Genomic DNA, 21,839 nt, shown 5'->3' on the forward strand with positions numbered 1-21,839 from the left:
CTTTCGCTTGTTTGGCGCTTTCGCTATACATGTACGTTAGTAATAAATATAGTAATTGCTTGTAAATTATACGTCCTATACAAACTACACTCACATATATAAAGTACACGTGATAGCAAATATAAATGTCCCGTGACTGGTTTCTTGGCAGACCGGTGGGTACCCGTGGGTTATTGGCTTCAGACCGGCCCATGGTCTGGGTGGAAGTTTTCCACCCAGACAGACCCATGGGCCGGTCTGGGTTAGGTTACCTGGTGGGGTCGGTTACCCATGACGCACACTAGTCGCGTAGGGGTCTGTTTGTGTAGAGCCTCCCGCCACGAGGTTTAGGCGTAGAGAGCGTAGGTTAGTCATTGTTGAATCCTCGGCCCGGAAGCAGGGATCAGGGCCCTGATACCGAAGCTGTGTCAGCCAGCTTCGTGATCCTCCGGATCCTGGATCTTCCGATTCTAAAGCTTCGATTCTGAAGCTCCAGGGAACGAACCGAAACCAGGAGGGTTTTAGGATCCGAACCACGAATAGGCACACCCATAACAGTATATATAGTACTTAGAATAGCTTCAATTATAAAAACATGCATTACAAAATTATCACTTTGGGCCCTACTGCTTCATGACTATATTTTCAGTTTATATTCTCTACCTACTGCCACGGATCCTACGGATTTTGTTCCACAGTCATCAAGGGAGATGGCATGCCAAATAAAAGTATAGGTAGGCCTATGGTCTGGTATCGTATATAAAGATATCTACAGCAGTAATACTCGCGAGGCGTTGGGGAGGGAATGTGAATGGGAGCGACTTCACAGTGCCAGTGCTGTCTCTGTGGAAATGGATTCTGTTCGTTCCATATAATACCGCAATAGCTTCAGAATACCTACTTGCTGTTAGATATGGACAAACACTTAGATGCATAGACTGCGGATATGTGGAGACAGGCTCACCCTTGGCGGCATGTGAAAAGCCACCTAGTATCAATATGGCAACCCCCTCTATCTGTCCCTCGCGGACAATAGAGCCACCAATACAACCCTCAGGCTTACTCTTGTCTTCATCCATGACAGAGTTGAACTTGTCGTGTCTAATGCCTGGGACGTCAGGATAACCATGATACAGCTGTATGTGCAACGTCCGGTTGCCGAATAAATCCCTATATACGAGCATCCGCAGTTCAAAGGGCAACCGAGAAAAAAATAAGCTTGATGATTGCGAGGCTGTATGCAAGATTGGGGTTGGCGGCTCAGCCGGATTAAGCGGATACGGCGATGAATCCAGAGTTAAAGCACGAGGCGTGGCGTAGGGAGAGTTGGGTATGCCAGAGATTGAGGTTTTTCGTTCCTAGGAGATTCTCTCTTGGCACCAAACCAGGTCAGAGGAGTATAAGGCTTCTGACGAATACGATGTAGCCAGTGCCACCTAGGAGAATTCGTAGTCCCTCCACCGCCACACCTTAAACAGTCAGCATGGTCGTGGCTCATTGTTTTGTGTTGTTAACAAAAGCTTCGTCGTGTATGGAAGGCGGCAATTGTGACTACTGCGTTATGGCTGACAGGGTTGAAAAATCGGCAGGGGGTCACAAGGGTCTGAATCATGTTGATAAAATCAATAAAGCAAGCAATTCTTTGGTATGTTTGTAGGCTCTAAATTCGACTTTGGGGTGTATATATGAGACAAAGGCAAAATGCTGACAATAAAACGCAGGCTATGCAAAGCATTCTAGAAGGTAACCATAACCAAGTAGAAGAAAGAAAATGTACTACAGGATCCGTGAACATGACCATCTATATTACGTAATCGTCTAGGTATGATCTCCTGTATACCTAAAACTTACACTCCCCTCTTTCCGTCACAAATTTCGGTACAGGGGCTACCTTGTCACCCCCAGCCCAGTTTATAATTGTCATCGAGGTTGTGTACACCATGACTATAGCGCCGCAGACGCAAAGGAAAATATCGGAGAACTTCCGGAAACGAGTCGTTGCAACGGCGCGGTAATGGAGCATAGGCTGTTGGCTGTTAGCATGTCGGTTCTAAGTGATGGGAGAAGGCAGGGGAACTTGCAGGATAAATATAAACAAGTGGCACGCAAGCAAAGCTTCCAACGATGGCCACAAACTTGTCCAAATCTGCCGCACCACCCCATGCAATAGCAGCACAGAGCATCACGACGAAGAAGCGGAAGGCATTCTTTTGCCACTTGATATATGGATTGTACTTTCCGCTCCTCGTGAAAAGCTCGGTTTCGGTGATGCGGATGGCTGGGAAGATCTGGAGAGGCGTTGACAGCAGAATCGCAACGCTGTACATGAACTGCACCGCATTGACGAATTTATCGTCTTGCGGCATGTTGAGGATGACAACGGTTTCAGTCTTAGAGCCGAATGCGGCATAAGAGAGCGCACCCATGGATAGGAAGATAACGGTAATAATAACCATTACTAGGCCCAAGACACGTGGGAACTTTTGTGGCTCGCGCATCGATTCTTGGATGGGAATGATGAGACCAATCCCTTCAAAGGTGAAAATGGCGGTTCCGATGAAGAGAGTCCAGTCTTTCGGATTGAAGTTAACGATATCAGCTACTCCTTGCGTAGCAATAGTGAATATGTCGAAGTAGTAAAGATAAGCCAAACCAAGAAGAATCAAGGCGTCGGCGACAAGGGCCGTAAATGCTAGTTTGCTGATGTCTCTCATCAACGAAAATGGCAGGAATATCGCCATTTGCATCAAGATCAGATACTTGATCTCGATATGCGTTTTGCAGTCTGACACGGCGAGTATAAATGCTTGGAGGTTCTCCGAGGTAAAAACGATATATGCAGCGACGAATCCAATCTGGCTGATAACGATTGATGCAAGGATGGCTGTTCGCAACCACTTCCCGTATAAGATGCCGCCCATATCACCAAATGACCCTTCTATCTTCAATCGTGTATTGACCAAGAGCACAAAGCAATAGTAGCTGATAATTGCGACAAAAAGAAGAATCACGTTGCTGAAGAGCATTCCGCCGTTTAGGTAGGCCTTCGGCAGGAAGAGCACGCCAGTGCCGACGAAGGACTTCAGCAGAAGCAGGAGTGCTCCCCAAGAGTCATTTTGGCCGCTCCCACCACGGTCCTTCCGTCTCCTCTTCTTACGTGCGCCTGGGGTAAGAAGAGCGCTATTTTCCATGCGCTCCCCTTCACTACCCTCCCCTTCATCGTAAAACTCATCATATGAATCGGAGGCAAAGTACTCGTTGGGCCCCAATGCTTCGTCGTCTTCCTCGAGCTCTTCACCAGCGAAGTGGCCGTATATCGTTAGGAATTCCATGAAGTTGTTCGTGAACAGCTTTGCATGCCTTGGGTTTCTTGCCGAACCACTGCTTTCGCCTTCTTCTACATCTCTCTCAGGGCTGGGGCTTGCGGCGACTCTTCGTAGGTAATTCCGGCGCATTCCACCAGGTACTTTTATCGAGTTGATATCGAGCACTTCGTCGTCTGTATGCGGCCTTGAGAGGTTGAAGCTGTGACTCCTCCCACGCCCTCGGCCAAGCGCTCTAGCCTCCTCAGTCCACTTGTATATCGGTCTAGTAATATCTCCTCCTTGCAACTGCAAGCTGGAAAACTCATTGGCGCCTAAACCTGGTGCAATAGAATCGAAGTCCGTCTTTGTCTTAGAAGTATCACGGTGCGTGTCAGACGCACCATTGGAAGCGTCATCACTCTCTTGCACTTCCGAGGATTGAACAAGATGCCTTTGAACAATGTCTGGATCTTCAAGTCCGGTTGTACCTTGGTAGCCAGAGGCGTGAGCACCTTGTATCGAGCGAGTGAATGAGCCGTAGTTGGTCTGTGGGTCGGCGGCCTGCAAATTCGCACCCGCAGTTCCAGGAGACAAAGGTCGTAGCGGTGCAGTGCCAAACCGAGGCGGGGAATTGCCAATAGAGCTCGAAAAGGCGGCAGCAAGTGCAGAGACTCCAGGGCCTGTAAGGGATGAGTGCTCGGTCGGGCCGCCAGCAAGTGGCGTTAACGAATCCCCTGCTGTGCCTGCCTGGCCGGATACGGGTATTTGCCGCAGTGTAGGAGTGCCAGACAAATGGCTCGAGGGAACTGGCGACGCAAGCCGGGCAGTGGATGATGCACGAGGCGCGGAGGTCCCAAGTCGAGACGACCCAGGAGACGTGCCCAGCAGAGGGTTGGAAGCCGAATGGTCCATTGTAGTAGATGCGGCGGATGGCTGATTCGTCGCAAGGCCTTCACAATCTCGATGTCGAATTGTGGCCTCTATCGCAGCATACCGGGCGTTGAGTGAGGATGACTATGAGGTACTCTTCTAGAGTAGGTAGCTTGAAGGGTTGTTCGTGTTAACGCCAAGTACTGTCTGTGGTCAGGAGACAAAACTTGGGATAGGAGAACTAGAAGGTGTTAGAGTGATTGAGGCTGACGAGATTTATGTTTCTCTTGATGCATTGATAAGCGGATCCCAAAGGCACAAGACCCCCCTGTCACGCACTCTGGTACACTTGGGGGTATTTGGAGAATTTGGTCACGTTTTTTCTCTTATCAGTGCCGCCAATCAATCGGGTGGAGCTACCCGGGTTGCCCTGTTTTATGTGCCTGGCCCCGACGTCAGAGGATGCTTCGAAGCTCACGCCAAGAGTCAAATTAATTCAATCAATAACTACGAAGTCTCTTAGCTATCCCGCCTTCCCAACTTGCTCAATAACTGCTCGAGTACTATCACGATGAAATCGTTATAATTGTGACTTTCTTACTCTCCGTGGCTCGAGGCCCATTCGACCCGTGGCCGTCGTGCTTCCTAGATTGGCATCTGAACCTCCATCGTCGAAGTGAGGGGCAATGGCTCCTGGGAACGACCATCCTCCGACGAACCGACCAACATTTCAGACCCGAACTGCGGTAGATGTTGCTGGCGAGCTGAATAGCCGGTTCTCCGTTTTTGTGGACGACTCTACTCCCTCTCAGGAAACCCAGTTTGGCGGCGATAAACCTTCTGGTAGCAATGAAGCTCTGAGCTCTGGTACTTCGAAAGGCGGCAGTATCTTGTCGTCGCCATTTAACTTTACGAAGCGAGTTTTGAATATCCATACTGGCTCCAGCTCGACCGAGACCACGCCCTTACTCCGAAAGCGAACAACGACCAACGGGCAGAAATCACAAACATCACCGACACGGGCAGGTCCACACGCAGACCAAAGAAATCCTGATGGCGATGATAAGCGGACAAAGCCTGGGCTGGGCCCAAGGCCAGTTGGAGGTTCTGACAAGCTTGGGACGTTCTCAGGAGTGTTTGTACCGACATGTCTGAATGTGCTGAGCATTCTTATGTTTTTGCGTTTTGGGTTTATATTAGGTCAAGCAGGAGTTCTTGGTATAATGGGTAAGGCTATGCTATCTCGATATACCTTTGTGTCCAATCTGACCACCATATCATAGGAATGCTCGTTGCCGCTTACTCCATCGATCTCATAACGATATTCTCTCTTTCAGCGATTGCATCGAACGGCACAGTTCGTGGAGGCGGCGCCTATTATCTCATATCAAGATCACTAGGCCCGGAGTTTGGAGGTGCAATAGGACTCGTCTTTTACATGGGCCAAGTCTTCAATACTGGTCTTAACGCAGTTGCCTTGGTTGATGCCATTCAAAATAATATTGGTGCAGCCACCGGAGACTGGGCTCGAATCTTACCGGAATCCCAAGGCTATAACTATCTGTGGGCCACTGTCGTGCTTCTTGTATGCACGGGCACCTGCCTTGCAGGAAGCGGCGTTTTTGCTCGTGCCAGCAATGGTTTACTTATCATTTTGCTCATTTCCACCATGAGCATTCCATTTTCTGCGTTGGTTATGGCACCATTCGAGAGCCGCCAACTTGGCATTCAGTTTACTGGGGTGAGCTTGGATACTTTCAAAGGCAACCTTTTCCCTCGTTTTACCAAAGGCGCTGCTGGCAGCCAGTCGAAAGGACGAGAAAGTTTCCAGGGGCTTTTTGGCATTCTATTCCCAGCAACTTCAGGAATATTTGCTGGCGCAAGCATGAGCGGAGATCTTAAACATCCTAGCAAAGCTATTCCGAAAGGCACTTTGTGGGCCCTGGCTCTAACATTTGTTTTGTATACACTTGTTATACTTTCATTGGCCTGCACGGTGACCAGAGCCTCATTCGTTGCGGACATAAATATTATTCAAGATACGAACGTTTCTGCTGCTCTAGTTTTGGCAGGAGAGTTTGCAACCACATTCTTTTCAACATTGATGGGTGTTATCGGATGTGCTAAGCTTATGCAAGCCCTCGCTCGAGACGAGCTATATCCTGGGCTAAGCATTTTTGGACAAGGAACTAAGAAAGCCGACGAGCCCGTATATGCGATTTGCTTCACTTATCTCGCAGCACAGATTGTCATGCTGTTTGATATCAATCAGATTGCGTCATTGATCACCATGGCATACCTGGTATGTTGTCTCTCCGACTTTACTTTCCCTACTATTCCCTGGGTGCTGTTTATACTTCTCGTCCGTTGCGAGAGTATATTTGATGCTTCTACATATTGGATAAAAGTGATAATCATACTGACCTTTGCAGATGACATTCCTGGTCATGAACCTAGCCACGTTCCTCCTCAAAATAGGATCTGCTCCAAACTTTCGGCCATCCTTCCACTTTTTTAGTTGGCAAACTGCCTTTCTCGGTGCCGTTTTCTCTGGGACTGCAATGATATTTGTCGACGGGGTTTACGCCAGCGTTTGCGTGGCAATTTTGATAGTATTGTTCCTCCTGGTACACTACACTTCTCGACCGAGAAGCTGGGGCGATGTTTCCCAGAGTCTGATTTACCATCAAGTTCGAAAGTACCTTCTCCGGTTGAAGCCAGAGCACGTCAAGTTTTGGAGACCACAAATATTGCTGTTTGTGAATGACCCGCGACGACAATACAAACTCATACAGTTCTGCAACTCTATGAAGAAGGGTTCTCTATATATACTGGGTTAGCCATTAACCAAACTTTTATGAGACAAGGCTGACTGTGTATCAAGGCCATGTAGTTGTAAGCGACGATTTTGGGCGTACGGTACCAGAGGCCAGACGCCAACAAGTCGCATGGTCCAAATATATCGAATTTTCAAACGTGAAGGCTTTTGTCAATATAGCAATTTCTCCAACCTTGGAATGGGGAGTGAGGAATTTGTCCTTGAGCGCCGGGCTTGGAGGAATGAGACCAAATATCGCGGTTATTGGATTCTATAATATGGATGACTTGAATAAATCCAAGTCTACAACACTTTCATCGCCGACGGATGCTGCTGGTACACAAACACCCTCAGATGGATATGACCAGGAGGCTCCAAAAGACGGCCCATCAGACGACACTAGTGGCTTGAAACTGGCGGCGCAGCTGCCGACAGACTCATGCCAAACGGAGAGCACCACCAGTATCATGAGCTATGTTACTGTTCTCGAAGACTTGTTGCTGCGCCTACAGATCAATGTTGCCGTCGCCAGGGGATTTAACGGCCTCGAGATTCCAAACCCCAAGGGCCATAACAAGAAAAAATATATTGATCTCTGGCCTATCCAGATGTCCGCTGAAATTGCTGCTGATGGGCCGATGATGGCCAACTTGCTGACAACAAACTTTGATACTTGTAGGTCCTATCCAATACTGTCAATATATAGCGATAGTTCACTGACCTGGATACAGATACCCTTATCCTACAACTAGGATGCATTCTTAACACAGTCCCAAGTTGGAAAAAGTCATATAAACTACGAGTAGCTGTCTTCGTGGAGTACGAGACTGATGTGGAGGAAGAGCGGATACGTGTGAAGAGTTTGCTGGAAAATCTTAGGATTCAGGCCGAGGTTAAGGTCTTTTGGCTGGCTTCAGGGTCCCTCCCGACATACGAAATTATTGTCAATGGTAACAGCTCAGGCCCAGAGGCTGAGGCCGAAGTTGAAGAGTGTCTCAAGGACCAAGAGTGGTGGGAAGAAATGCAAAAAATCAGAGGTAAGAGAGGGCAACCATTGGCAAGCGGTCTTGGTCTTAATGTGGAGAACCTGCTCGGATCGTCTGCTTGGCCAGACGCATCGTTTCAGCAGGGACCAAGGCATGAAAAGGTTGAACGATTCCTGGGCCTAAGGAATCTTCTGCACAAATCGAAGAGAAGACGCACTATGAGCGGTTTCAGCAAGTTGGGTGTCAACCTGGGCATGCGTGCTCAGAGGCTACCTGCTCAGCTTACGCACCGAGCCAGCTCAGAGCGAGATTATAGCGACTCGGAAAGTAGCAGCGATGATTCTGATGAAGATAACGACGACGATCAAAGTATTGCTTCGGAGGCCGATGCTGACGACCGTAAATTGGATAGCGATGGTGATCTTCGGAGCTCGACAAAGCTTGTGAGGCGTAAAAGCCACGGAGATGCCATGCAGGGGCCGCGTTCAGCGAGGAACCTGGTGGCACCAAAAGAATTAACCTTGAAGAACAAGTCTAAATCGAATACTGCGTCTAATACAACGACACCAGCAAGGTCTCTGAAGGATTTTGATACTTCAGGCGGGGCTCCGTCTCTCAAGGAGTCACAGGATGCAAACACAGCTCCTACCACATCATCAAACATGGAACCCCCTCCCCGGAAGCTTGAAGAACGGTTCTCGGCACTTCGTCAATCTCCTAGCAAATCACAGCTTTCGCCAACAAAACCATCGCATGCTAGCGGTGCCAGAGAACGACCAATTTTATCTCGCCATGCTTCGAGCCAGAAATTCAGTTCTAAGCCAGTGCCAGTCTCACAAGTGGCCTCGCAGGATGGCGCGGGACCTTCAATCATGTTTATTGATACCCCTTCCCCATCAACCAAGCACAGTCGTCTCCAATCAGCATACTGCTCCTCCCAAGACAACAACGACAACGGTGGCACATCATCTAACAACCCTTCGTCGTCGCCACCTAAATCTCTCGGGTCAACATATTCTACACAATCTCTCCCCTTGTCTTTCAACGACCTTCCATGCCGGGCACAGCACCTGATCCTCAATGAACTTATGAGGCAGAATAGCAAGGATACTGCGGTGATGTTCACGACGCTACCAAGCCCATCGCCAGGGACACATCAAGATGAGGAAGCTTGCATAGCATACATTAGCGATTTGCAGGTTCTGGGACGGGGTTGTCCGCCATGCTTGATGGTGCACAGTAACAGCATGACTGTTACGATGAGCCTATGAGTTTATAGAATGATTTTCGGGATTGGTTATAAGCGTCGCACAATGTTTCTGTGTTGTTTGGATTGATAGCGAAATAAATACCAAGAATATATTGACAAGAAATTTTATTATATATGTAGAAGGTCAGGTAGAGCCCATTCTCCTCAAGGTTGTCTGATTGAATTATGGTTATTTTACGTATTTAGAACTAGTTCAGAGACAAGGACAAAGGGAATTTATATTAAAAAGAGTTCTATACAAACCAAGCTATTACTCCGCAATTTTATTAAACCTGCGCCCCCAGAAAATAATAACCGTTCTAACCCTTCTATATATTGTAACAAACAATTTAAAAATTCGACCTCGACGATGTGCTATTACACCATTATGCGACGGCAAACCTACTTCTCTTTCTCAAGTTCCCGCCGAAATAGTAGAGAGCGTAAAAGCCGACAGAGCAGAGTAATGCCAGACCAGCTAAGAAGCTGACACCTCCTCCAACGCCAAGGTTAACGAACAGTGGCGGTCCGAACAAAATTGCTGCTCCGGTGAGGGTGCTACGCGCTGCGTCGTTTGCGGCAAATAATGAAGCCGCGTACTTTGGGTATATGTTGGGAATGAAGGTGAAAAGAATGTTCAGAACGATATAGGATCCCGATTGGCAAACGGCTACTATGAGGGGACCGATCCAGTGTACAGAGGAGAGTGCTGTATTGGAAAACCATGTTAGTTGATATCGCTAAGTATGAGGAGTTTGTACTCACCAAAGATGAAGAGCCCAATCGGCACAAGGAAGTTACCAATAAGACCTGGTTTCAACCATACTTCAGGCTCTGGGGTACCGCTCTTAAGCAGTCCTGGTTCAACATAATAGGCATAGTGTGCGAGACAAACCGGAATAGTGAGTTCGACTCCAATCGGGATAAAGAGAAATGCGAGCCCAGACTCGCCAGAGCTAAAATTGTACAACGCTGGGAAGACCAATGGGAAGGCCTCGAAAAAGGTGTAAAAGATGGCGTAGCATAAGCTTGCATATAGCGTCGTAAGTAAGACCGCAGGTTCGAGAATGTTCATTTCCCATGGCTTGACCAAGGCCTCGAATGCCATCTCCTTGGCGGACATGTGCTGCTGGGTAATCTCTGACTGGGACCTGATACTTGCGTTGCCAGTGACTTTGCGAAGTCGAGCCGCATGTCGAAGTAGGATGTTGTCGCTCGAGGTTTCGGGGAGACAGAAGAGCAGTAGGAGGAACACAGGAGCTGAAAGCCAGTAGTTCTCCCACAGACTCCAACGCCAGCCTTTCACGGGGACGAAGAAACCAGCAACGATTGGGCCCGTTGCGGGGGCCATGGTTCCTGAAGCTACCCAAAAGGCTAAACAGTAGGGGAGCTTGAGGAAAGTGAACATGTCTGAGAAGCCGGCGGCACCAGTTGCCAAAAATGGGGAGCCTATTATCTTATTAGACGTGCTTCAATGTAGAATATCGCAGTATATGTAAATAACTCACCAAACCACCCAAGGAGGAAACGTAGAACTAGTAGTCCTCCGATGTTCTGGACCAAGGCTGTTGGTATCAATAAGATGACAAAAATGAAAAATGTGACGATATAAATAGAAGTTCTTCCAAGAATCGGAATTCTACACAATGTTAGTTGCTGAAATTACGTTGTGATATCAAGGGCTTCACTTACTCGCTCAGTGGAGAGCATAGTAAGGCACCTAGCCCATCTATATACCTCGTATTAGCTGGAGTTAGGTCTGTAGGAAGAATAGTACTGACAACTTATAACATAAAGGGCAAGTCCTAAAGATGCTACAATTTCGGAGACTCCAAACTCTTTCATGACCCCCTCCATGCTAGGAGCATAAATCGCAGAACCAATATAGATAGTGAACGTGTACAGGTTAGGTGATTGTAAGTGGATGTATATTCGGCAGCATAAGATTGTCTTACCAAATCTCAAATGCTACAAAGACCTTCTTTCTCGTGCTCCAATTCCGAGGATTTGCTTGGTCGCCTTTATCCATCCGTTAGCAATACACCTGAGAACAAAAATTAATCCCAGTCACTAACCTTCCGAGTACCAATCCACCAAGAAAAATTCATTCTTGGGAGTCGCAGGTCAGTAGCCGAATCGCTCTTCGGCTCTGGTTTCTCAAGGTCGGGGATATCCGCAGCATCAATTGATTTCTTTTCTTTCTCTAATGTAACTTTCTCTAAACTTTGTGCTGTCGGATATTGGAATTGGAAACCTGGGAGCTCCTCTGCCCCTGGTCATCTTTGGCGATACGTTGTGGCTGCATGTCACCAGCATCACTCCGAACCCCAACCGCAACCGGACCTTCGGAGGAGGGTTAGCGTTCAGTCTTCGTATGCGACATCTCTACAGCAGCGCAATATTGGATGCCAAGGGTATTATCGAGACCTTCGTGAATAGAGGTTGTTACTATCTATTCTTGAGGCCATCTCCCTTTTACCTTCTCAGTTAAACCTGCCCTTTCTACTACTTCTCGACTTCTCGTAACAGCCTCTTCTATAATCTCCTCCTCATTCATCGTGAGCAGCTCTCCGCCCTTCACGACCATCTTGCCGTCCACAACCACAACATCAACATCTCTCCCTGTCGCCGTATACACCACAGCGCTAACGGCATTAAACCAGGGCTGAGAATGAATCCCTCGGACGTCAATAGCTACAAAATCAGCCTTCTTACCAATTTCCAAACTGCCAATGCGATCTTGCAACCCCAACGCCTTAGCGCCATTGATCGTGGCCATTTCTAGGACCGATTCCGCCGGAACGGCTCTGGGGTCATATGAAATGCTTTTATGGATGATAGCTGCGAGTTTCATCTCTTGTATCAAGTCGCAGGAATTGTTGCATGGTGCACCATCCGTGCCCAGACCGATATTTACACCAGCCTTCTGCAGGTCCGGAACACGACAGATACCAGACGCGAGCTTCGCATTTGATGTCGGACAGTGTGCAACGTGAGTGCCAGATTCGGAGAGCAGCCTGATATCGGAATCGTCGAGATGGACCATGTGGACCAGCACCGTTGAAGGAGAGAGAAGTCCCACGGAATCACAATACGACATAGGCGTGTGGGAGACGGAGGCGAAGAAGTCGCGGTCGGCACGGACTTCGGCACAGTGCATTGTGATAGGGATACCTTTTTTGCGTGATATTTCTGTCATTTCTTGGTAAAGATTATCGGATACTCTAGTTCTTGTTATTCATGGCACCTTGGTAGGGGGTGTCGACTGTTGAATTGGGATTTCTACATACCCTCCAGGAGTCCTCGCTCCGAACCACACCCGAATTCGGTCATCCGCCTTACCATTCCATTTCTCCCACATCTTCACCGTTCCTAGTAATGACATTTCTCTGTCTTCAACTAGACCGGGGTGCATCGCCCAGGCATCGTCTTGGGCGTATTTGGCAATATCCATGACGATTTTGCCAAGACAGCCGCGGATACCACTTTCCTGGACAGCACGGCAGAGTCCATCAAAGCCATACCTATCGGCGAACTAATTCCAAACATTTAGTACTTCAGCTCTGAGGGGGTTTGTATTGGTTACAAAAATATGAGAAAATGTGCCTACCATACTCTCTAAGAAACATGTGGTTCCTGTCTTCAACATCTCACCAATGCTAAGCCGTGCTGCCGCATAGCCATCAGCTTCTGTGAAGTTGCCCTGCAACACCCAGATCCTTTCACAGAGCCATGAAACCAATTCTAAATCATCAGCTGCGCCTCGTAGTAAGGTTTGGGCTGTGTGCACGTGTGTTGAAATTAATCCGGGGATGATAATTCGGCCAGTGAGATCGTATTCTTCGTCGTCGGCGTAACGTCGTTTGAGCTCCTTCGTCTTGCCTAAATCGGCGATTGAATCACCCTGGACGCGGATGGCTCCATCAGTAATGATGCGCCGAGAGGGATCGACCGTGATTATTGTTGCGTGTGTGTATAGCATTCTGCTGAAAAGTGATTTACTGAATGCTTTTGAGACCTAGAATCCGGGATTAAGATGGTGGCCATAGCTTAGATGTTATCTACATCAGTTGCAATTGTGGAGAGGCGGAGGCCGCCGACATACGGGACTAAGATCAGAACGACAGGGGCAATAATCCACCATGATAAGGTCGACGAGCTAAATTACCAACGCTAGAATTACACACTCCAATTAGTACTCAATCCGAGTAGACCACAATTTAGGATTTATATACCCTACATCTACCCTGTAAAGATTTATCTACCCCACCGCCTTCCGTAACCCCTGCAATTCCCGTGACCTCGCCAGGGACAGCTTTCCTCCGCACAAACCCAGGAAGCTCGGCCAGCGTCTCGACGCTCAGTCCGGAAGACGAACTTCTCCTTTACGGCCCAGTCGTCAAAGGCATGGGCGACGTTGTCCATTTCGTAGAACTTGGTGCCATGGTCAGGCACCGAGAGAACAATGAGGGCGGAAGCTGCGAATCAGCGTATCTTCATCACCGTCGTCAAGATTGCGGTTAGAGCGGCCGAATTGATGGTGGTGTGGTGATGATGGTGGTTGTCCGGAAATTATCACATTGGCAGAAAAGCTGAAAGGGGTTAGCGGTGGGCAGATACTGTACGTTAGTCAGATTATATACTTTAAGCTAGGCGACTCTATTTTAGGTTAACTTGCTATATTCCTGCAATCCCATGTGAGTCCCCGAACTCCTTATCTATTACTATCTTCCCACGAGGCAGTTATCATCGCCAAGATAGCCAAAACGTGGGGAAAGGAGATAGCAGCATCATGATCAGGATCGAGCATGCAGGACGCTGTAATTAAATATCTAGACATTCCCTCCTTGTAGAAATTCACTATGGTATCGCAATCCGTTCTCTATTTACACCATGGACAACTCAATCCGTTCCACCGATGGTCCCGATACCATCGGTCCCGATCCACACCCAAGAAAGACATTCCGCCATTACTTACAACGAGTCCGCAATTCTTTAACCACAAGGGAAGGCTTGATCGGCAACTATGACTATGCCTTTTTATTCCGCCCTAATCTTCCATTCATGGCGAAGACCGACACATCCGCTCCTTTCTTCGGCGTCAACGATCCCATGCCTACATTGCTCGCCCTGCTTCTTGGTCTCCAGCATGCCCTCGCCATGCTGGGAGGGATTGTTACACCACCTATTATCATAGCCAGTGCAATCTATCTCTCCGCCGAGCAGACCCAGTACCTAGTCTCAACCACGCTGATTGTATGCGGGCTGCTAAGTCTCATACAAATCACCCGGTTTCACATTTATAACACACCGTACGTTACTCAGTGTCTAGAAATGGAGAACAGCGATGTCAGTTCTTCATGTAGTAGCAATAGCTAACAGGCTTAGATATTACATCGGCTCCGGCATCCTCTCCCTGGCAGGCGTTTCGTTCACCATCATCACTGTGTCAAGTAGTGCCTTTGACCAAATGTACAAAAATGGATTCTGCCCCTCCGCAGAAGACGGCACTCCGTTGCCTTGTCCTGATGCCTATGGTGCCTTAATAGGAACAAGCGCCTGCTGCGCGCTGATTTTAGTTCTGATTTCCTTCATGCCGGCCAAAATGATCCAGAAGGTCTTCCCGCCGATCGTAACCGGTCCCACCGTCATGTTGATTGGAGTCTCACTTATCCAAAGCGGATTTAACGGATGGCTCGGCGGTGCCGGAATGTGTATGTCCAGGCCGGAATCGGGTCTATTTATGAATTGTCCTAATGTGAACGCACCGCATGCTCTTCCATGGGGAAGCGCCGAATTTGTTGGTCTGGGATTTTCGGTCTTTGTGACCATACTGATCTGTGAGAGGCTAGGGTCCCCGATTATGAAGTCTTCTTCAGTTATCATAGGGTTGCTGGTTGGGTGCATTATTGCGGCGGCGTGTGGGTATTTTGACCGTTCCGGCATTGATGCTGTGAGTATATCAAACTGCTCTGCGAATGGATTCGGCAATACGAAGACACATGGGACTAATTGTACTCTTTAGGCTCCAACAGCGTCATTCATCTGGGTACACACCTTCAAACTTCAAGTCTATGGTCCCCTCGTCTTACCATTACTCGCTGTCTACATCATCACCGCCTGTGAAGCCGTGGGTGATATAACAGCTACATGCGACGTATCACAGCTAGAAGTTCAGGGGACGATATTTGACTCGAGAATCCAAGGCGGGCTTCTTGCAGACGGCTTCAATAGCGTCCTCGCGGCCCTCATGACGGTCACGCCGATGACAACTTTCGCACAGAACAATGGCGTTATTGCGTTAACACGATGCGCCAACCGAAAGGCAGGATATTTTTGCTGGTATGACCATTATATCGGTTTGTTTGATATCGGCTAACCGGGATTTGTAGCTTCTTCCTCCTTGTAGCTGGTATCTTCGCGAAATTCGCCGCAGCTATAGTAGCTATCCCCTCAGCTGTCCTGGGCGGCATGACAACCTTTCTTTTTGGCTCGGTCGCAGTCAGTGGTCTAGCGATTGTGTCGAGGGTCCCCATGAACCGCCGCAATCGGTTTATTCTAACTGCTGCACTGGCATTAGGGTGAGTTCAGATTTCGTCGCCATAGTCTGTCCTCAAACTAACTGTCTTGTTTAGCTACGGCGCCACCCTCACCCCAACGTGGTTTTCATACGTTTTCGGTGCAACAGACAATAAAAGCTTGCGAGGATTTTTAGAGGCCATTGAACTGGTATTGGAAACTGGATTCGCTGTTACAGCCTTGTAAGTTTCACACACCTATTTTTCAGCTTTTTTTACCATTTAAGTTACTAATAATTCGCGGAAATATAGTATAGCTATGCTCTTAAGCTTAATCATGCCAGCGGAGGCGGAAGATGTTAGATATTCTGCCGCTGTCTCGTCGATAAATAAAGTAGAGTAAAGTTTATAACTTAAGTTAACTTAATAGTAATTAATTAACGTATTTCACATGTCGCTCACCTCATTTCTCACTAAAAATTAGGAAATTTACAACATAATATCTCAACAATAACACAATAATAGATTTTAAAAATATATCGATAGGTTTTTGTTAGAGGTGATTGCGGAAAGTGGGAATTACACACGGATTTGTATGGTAATCCCCAACCACCGTAATTGATTCCTTGCGGGTAACGGAGCAGAAGCTTCACAGTAGAACACGGTAAATACAGTATATAGATCAAAATTAATTACTACCTAATCTACGGGCCTACGTACGCTATTTGTAGCCCCGGGGGAAACCCCCAAAACCCTGACGAGCTGAGCTTTCCGGACTTCAGCTGGGTTTGGATCAGTGGCTTCCAATAGTATGGCGCCACTGTCTCACCCGTAAACTAAACTGGGAGTTGGATGATCCCACGGGGATAACCCGTTATTTTGGGTGTAAAAACCCACTGTTTCCCAGCGGGAAAGTCCGTTTCCCTCAACAGTTTTCCTATCGAAGTCAAGTCACATGGTATCAGTCATGTGAAACATAGCGAGATTGTTGTAATATGTCACATGATCTCAGCACCACTTCCCCGCAATTTCAGGCAGCAATAGATAGACAGAACAACACGCATATTACTCAACAGTTATGAGCCCGGAGCAACTCCAAGACGCATTTTGAAACCTATAGAAACCCGTACGGACCTAATACCCCTCCTAGGAGTCGAAAAAACCATCATTATGGCGACCCTACAGAAGGCGGGGGTGGTCCTCACAAGCCCTAGAAACTGGGACGAGTGGATAGAGACTATCAAAACTGCTTCAATGAAGGCAGGAGTATGGGGGTATATCGATCCATCAATCGAGGACCCTCCTACACTCCTACAGCCCGTTCGACCTATTCCTGAGTTCGTACGGAGTGCCACGCAAGCTGGTGGTGGTGTTACTGCTCAAACAAGACCTGGAGTGTCAACAAGAGCTTCAGGTAGCCAGACCATCCAACCTTCAGTAGAAGGCCAACAGCAATTAACGCCAATTACGTACGCATCTCTTACAGAAGATCAGAAGGAATAGCTTCGAAACCTACAAGCTGATTTCCAATATGAGCGCAAGGTGTGGGAAAAGCAGGAGGAAGCAATTCAGGGGCTTCGCTCTAAGATCCAAGAAACCATCAAACGCGACTTCCTACCCTATACCTACAATTGCGATACTCCGTACGATATGCTTAGAAAGCTACGAGACTGATTCGCACCTACTCAAAGAGCTAGAATCGGAGAATGGAGACTAGAATGGCAAAAGGCTGCTAAAATGCAAAGAGGCAAGGACCTTGAAGACTGGCTCCTAAACTGGGAGAATCTATACACTCAAGGCCATACGTTACAGGCAACAGAGGTTATCGACCCTCACGACGCTATCTATACCTTCCTTGATGCAATAGGACCTTGCGAATTCTGAGGATCATGGAAACACAAGCTAGAGAAGCAGACAAAGTCGTACGAATTTGAGGAGGTCCTACGACAGTATAGAACCAACCGTAGGCAAGAGAGATTCACCCAGAAACCTAGGGGGGAACATGGAGTTTTCGCACTACAAGAGGATGACAATAGCGACCTACAGCCAACGCTCCAAGGCCGTACGAACAACCTACAACAAGGTCAGCAAGGTCAGAGAGGCAGAAAACAGAAAAATCAGGCTCGACTAGACTGCCCTTGCGGAACAACACACAAGTGGTGGGACTGCCTCTATGTGATGAAGTCAAAGCGTACGGGGCAATGGCGCCCAAATAAAGAGATTGAAGCTAAAGTAGAGGCCTATATAAGTGACAAACCAGGATTCCAGTACGTTATCCAAAAGGCAGAAGAACAGAACAATTTCAACAACCCGAATGGAGTACAATCCCGTACGAATACAGATCCACCTATGTCTTTCACTACAGTCTTCCAAGTCTCCCAAGGACTAAAGCCGAAAACCTCAGCCTATGAGCTCTCTAAAAGCATAATTCTCGACTCTGGAGCTACAATTCACGTCTGCAACGACCGTACGAGGTTCTACAATATCCAAGAATGTCAAGATAATAGCTACCTCTTAGCTGGAGACCAAAGGGTGAAGATTGAAGTGTTTGGGTCTGTAGATATTACAGTCCAAAACGGGGAGGATAAGAAGTCTCTACGGACTATCACCCTTACAGATACAGCTCTCGTTTCATCCTTCCACACTTCAGTCGCTTCTCTTAGACGATTCATCCAAAAGGGAGTTCATTGGAATACCGCCGCACAAGGACTTACGTACGGAGATCAACCGTTCTGCAACACTCCAATGCTTCATGGACAATGGGTTCTTGAATACATCAAAAATGAGCCTACCCGAGCTGTTTATAGCACTCAGGATCAACAGGACAACATTGTCCTATCTTCGTACGGACCTCGTAAGGACCTAAAAGGCACTGCAAAGGAATGGCATAACCGCATGGGACACCTAAACCAAAACGCCATTAGAAAACTCCAAGAGAAGACCGCTGGAGTTATCGTCACAGACCTAGACTCGTACGATACTCAGTGCGAAGTATGCCAACTTATGCATGCTACAAGGCAGATTTCTAGAAGATCTACACCACGCTCAAAAGTGCCATATGAGAAGGTCCACCTTGACCTAATCCAAATGCCAGAGGCGTACAATGGCAGCACACAAGCCTTACACTTCCTATGTGATAATTGCCGCATGAACCACGTCTATACTATTAAGGATAAAACACAAGGAATGCTCCTACAGACGATTAAGGACTTTGTGAGCTACGTACGGAGAAGATGGGGGTTCCAAATCTGCATATTCCACCTAGATGGTGAAGCCTCACTTGGAAATGAATGGGAGGGTTGGATTAAGGACGAAGGATATAAAATCCACATCTCTCCACCCTATACAGCAGAGCCGAACGGAGGAATAGAGAGGTCAGGCCATACGATAATCACACGACCACGCGCACTTAAAGAATCAGCCAACTTACCAGAAGGAATGTGGCCTGAGATTTTCAAAACAGCAGGGTACCTCATAAACCGCTCACCATCGTCAGTCATAAACGATGAGACCCCGTACGGACTTCTACTCCAGTCCTTACCTACAGAGAGCCAAAAGCCAGAGCTACTTAAGCCATTACTCTCTCATATTCGCGCTTATGGCTGTAGAGCCTATGCCCTTATTCTAAACAAGCCAAAGCTTGAGAGGATACAGAGGAACGCCAAAATAGGCTACCTAGTTGGCTATAACTCTACAAACATATTCCACATTTGGGTTCCGCAACTTAAAAGGGTTATAGTTACAAGAGACGTTACCTTTGATGAGACAAAGGCTTATGACCCTTCGTACGAGGCTCAGCTTGTCCAAACAGAGCTCGAAAAGACAGTTCAGGTCATTGAAATACCAGATATTCAAGATCAAGAAGATGAGGAGTTTGAGGGGGAACAACAGCCTCAGAACGGGACAACAATTCCGTACAAATCAGAGGCAACAAACACCTCCTCTCCTCAAGAAGAGCCGCCTACTCAGAAGGACCACGGAGCTACAGAGCTACAGGAACAACTTCAAACGCCTGAAATGACACCGGAACGCCCTGAGGACACCGTATGAAGACACGACGTCTACCTAGCTACAATAGCAATACCAGAAGCAAAGCTAAGCTTACACCAAGCTTTCCTAGTAGGAACGGAGTTCAATCGACAGAGCATACACCGTACGGACCTACCAGCTGCTCCAAAGTTCTGGAATCAACTCCAAACTCATCCACATCGAATAGGATTCCAAGCTGCAGCTGCAAAGGAAATAGGAGACCTTCGAAAGCAAGGAACGTTTACATCTGTCAACGACAGCTCCGTACGGAACTTTGTGATACCCCTTATGTGGGTTTTCACATACAAATTCAATGACAATGGCTACCTTCTTAAATATAAGGCTAGACTTGTTGTAAGAGGCGACCTACAACGCTATTCTATCCATGATGAGACGTACGCAGCTACGCTTGCTTCGAAAACCTTCCGAGCCTTAATGGCAATCACAGCCTACTTTGATTTGGATACACAACAATTAGATGCTATAAACGCATTCACAAACAGCCGTATTGATGAGGAGGTCTACATACGGTGTGCAGACAGCTACCAGGAGCAAGGAAAATGCTGGAAACTTAACAGGGCACTCTATGGACTTCGAAGGTCCCCCTTACTCTGGTTTCAAGACTTCTCAGAGACACTCAAGGCTCTAGGCCTCGTACAGGTCCCAGAAGCACAGTGTCTCTTTGTATCTTCAAAGATTATTGTCTTCTTCTATGTTGACGATATTTGCATCCTTAGCCATCCTAGCCACAAAATGGAGGCAACACAGTTCCGTACGAGACTGATGGAAGCGTATGAGTTTCGAGAAATAGGAGAACTTCAATGGTTCTTAGGCATAAGAATTGTGAGGGACCGCACCCAGAAAACCCTATGGCTGTGCCAGGACTCCTATATCGACAAGATCACAACTACGTATGGAGTAGCCTCTATTCGATCCACCCGAACGCCAATGGTTACAGACAACCTAACCCAATTTGACGGCCAGGCAGATAAGCAACAAATCCATCTTTACCAACAGAAAGTAGGATCAGCAAACTACGCAGCAGTCGTAACGAGACCTGATATAGCCCGTACAACACAGAAACTATCTGAATTTCTCATCAATCCAGGCCCAGACCACATGGCTGCAGTCGACAGACTTCTACTCTACCTTAAGGATACTAAGACCCTAGCTCTTCAGTTTGGACCTAATATTCAAGAGGCTCGCTTTCAATGCTCTAGTGATGCTTCGTACGCAGACTGCGAATCAACAAGAAAGAGCACAGAGGGTTATTTGTTTACCTTATTTGGAGGGGCAATAGACTGGCGCTGCTCAAAGCAGAAGACTGTGTCAACCTCTACAACAGAGGCAGAGCTTCTAGCTTTGTCCCACAGTGCGAAACAGCTCTATTGGTGGCAGCGTTTCTTCAACACAATCAAACTCGATCTAAACAAGCAATACTCACTTAATTGTGATAATTTGCAGACTGTACGGATCTTACTTATGGAGTCTCCAAAGCTAGTTACAAAGCTGAAGCATATTGACATCCACTCACATTGGTTAAGACAGGAGGTTGAGCAGCATAACCTCGACATTAAGTGGATAGCTACGTACGAGATGCCAGCAGACGGCTTTACTAAGGCCCTACCCCATCAGAAGCACAAGGAGTTCATTAAACATTTGAACCTTGTAGACATAAAGCATCTCCTATAGGAGTGCATACATACAACACAATCCCGTACGAAGCACTGGCTACCTTTGTACTATGGAAAGCAGCCCCCTAGACCAAAGAGTCTAGTCTTCTACTTCACTAACTGAAAAGTGAGGCAAGACAAGAATAGCTAATGGATGAGTTCCATACGGAGGTAGAACTCTCAAAAGCACCAAAGCCGCCTACAATTACACCTAGTTTTACTATGCGTTCTTATTTCAACTTTCCCAATGGAATACCTTGGGAAATAATAAACATACACTCATTTGGAAGACTACACAACTCCGTACGACATAGATGCAATATATGCATGGAGATTTCACATTCATTTTTTTTTTCGAAATTCCAAACCCATTTCAACAAAGGGGGGAAGGCAGACAAGAGCAGGAGAAATC

General features: G+C 47.4%; 5 protein-coding genes across 5 annotated transcripts; 2 read left to right on the top strand and 3 right to left on the bottom strand.

Annotated features, from left to right (window-relative positions):
* Positions 1 to 1,630: 1,630 nt before the first annotated feature.
* On the bottom strand, positions 1,631 to 4,459 carry AVT3 (neutral amino acid transporter). Its single transcript, XM_024466556.1, has 2 exons — positions 2,061 to 4,459; positions 1,631 to 2,005 (listed from the first exon to the last, which is right to left on the bottom strand). The coding sequence occupies exons 1-2, from the start codon at positions 4,194 to 4,196 to the stop codon at positions 1,820 to 1,822; spliced, it is 2,322 nt and encodes a 773-aa protein (XP_024325456.1). The 5' UTR covers positions 4,197 to 4,459; the 3' UTR covers positions 1,631 to 1,819.
* A 19-nt stretch (positions 4,460 to 4,478) lies between these two features.
* VC83_02905 (uncharacterized protein) lies at positions 4,479 to 9,477 on the top strand. The gene is made up of 5 exons (XM_024466557.1): positions 4,479 to 5,381; positions 5,438 to 6,456; positions 6,587 to 6,989; positions 7,039 to 7,647; positions 7,704 to 9,477. The coding sequence occupies exons 1-5, from the start codon at positions 4,841 to 4,843 to the stop codon at positions 9,227 to 9,229; spliced, it is 4,098 nt and encodes a 1,365-aa protein (XP_024325457.1). The 5' UTR covers positions 4,479 to 4,840; the 3' UTR covers positions 9,230 to 9,477.
* A 116-nt stretch (positions 9,478 to 9,593) lies between these two features.
* On the bottom strand, positions 9,594 to 10,558 carry VC83_02906 (uncharacterized protein; the record flags this gene model as incomplete). Its single annotated transcript, XM_024466558.1, has 2 exons — positions 9,594 to 9,916; positions 9,973 to 10,558. The coding sequence occupies 2 exons, from the start codon at positions 10,556 to 10,558 to the stop codon at positions 9,594 to 9,596; spliced, it is 909 nt and encodes a 302-aa protein (XP_024325454.1).
* A 1,101-nt stretch (positions 10,559 to 11,659) lies between these two features.
* VC83_02907 (uncharacterized protein) lies at positions 11,660 to 13,189 on the bottom strand (the record flags this gene model as incomplete). The annotated part of the gene is made up of 3 exons (XM_024466559.1): positions 11,660 to 12,431; positions 12,498 to 12,742; positions 12,818 to 13,189. The coding sequence occupies 3 exons, from the start codon at positions 13,187 to 13,189 to the stop codon at positions 11,660 to 11,662; spliced, it is 1,389 nt and encodes a 462-aa protein (XP_024325455.1).
* Positions 13,190 to 13,902: 713 nt separating this feature from the next.
* Positions 13,903 to 16,169, top strand: VC83_02908 (uncharacterized protein). Its single transcript, XM_024466560.1, has 6 exons — positions 13,903 to 14,519; positions 14,596 to 15,160; positions 15,233 to 15,549; positions 15,600 to 15,788; positions 15,843 to 15,968; positions 16,038 to 16,169. The coding sequence occupies exons 1-6, from the start codon at positions 14,101 to 14,103 to the stop codon at positions 16,126 to 16,128; spliced, it is 1,707 nt and encodes a 568-aa protein (XP_024325449.1). The 5' UTR covers positions 13,903 to 14,100; the 3' UTR covers positions 16,129 to 16,169.
* Positions 16,170 to 21,839: the final 5,670 nt, after the last annotated feature.

The sequence above is a fragment of the Pseudogymnoascus destructans genome, assembly GCF_001641265.1.
Source record: "Pseudogymnoascus destructans isolate 20631-21 unplaced genomic scaffold scaffold_7, whole genome shotgun sequence".
Classification (NCBI taxonomy): domain Eukaryota; kingdom Fungi; phylum Ascomycota; class Leotiomycetes; order Thelebolales; family Thelebolaceae; genus Pseudogymnoascus; species Pseudogymnoascus destructans.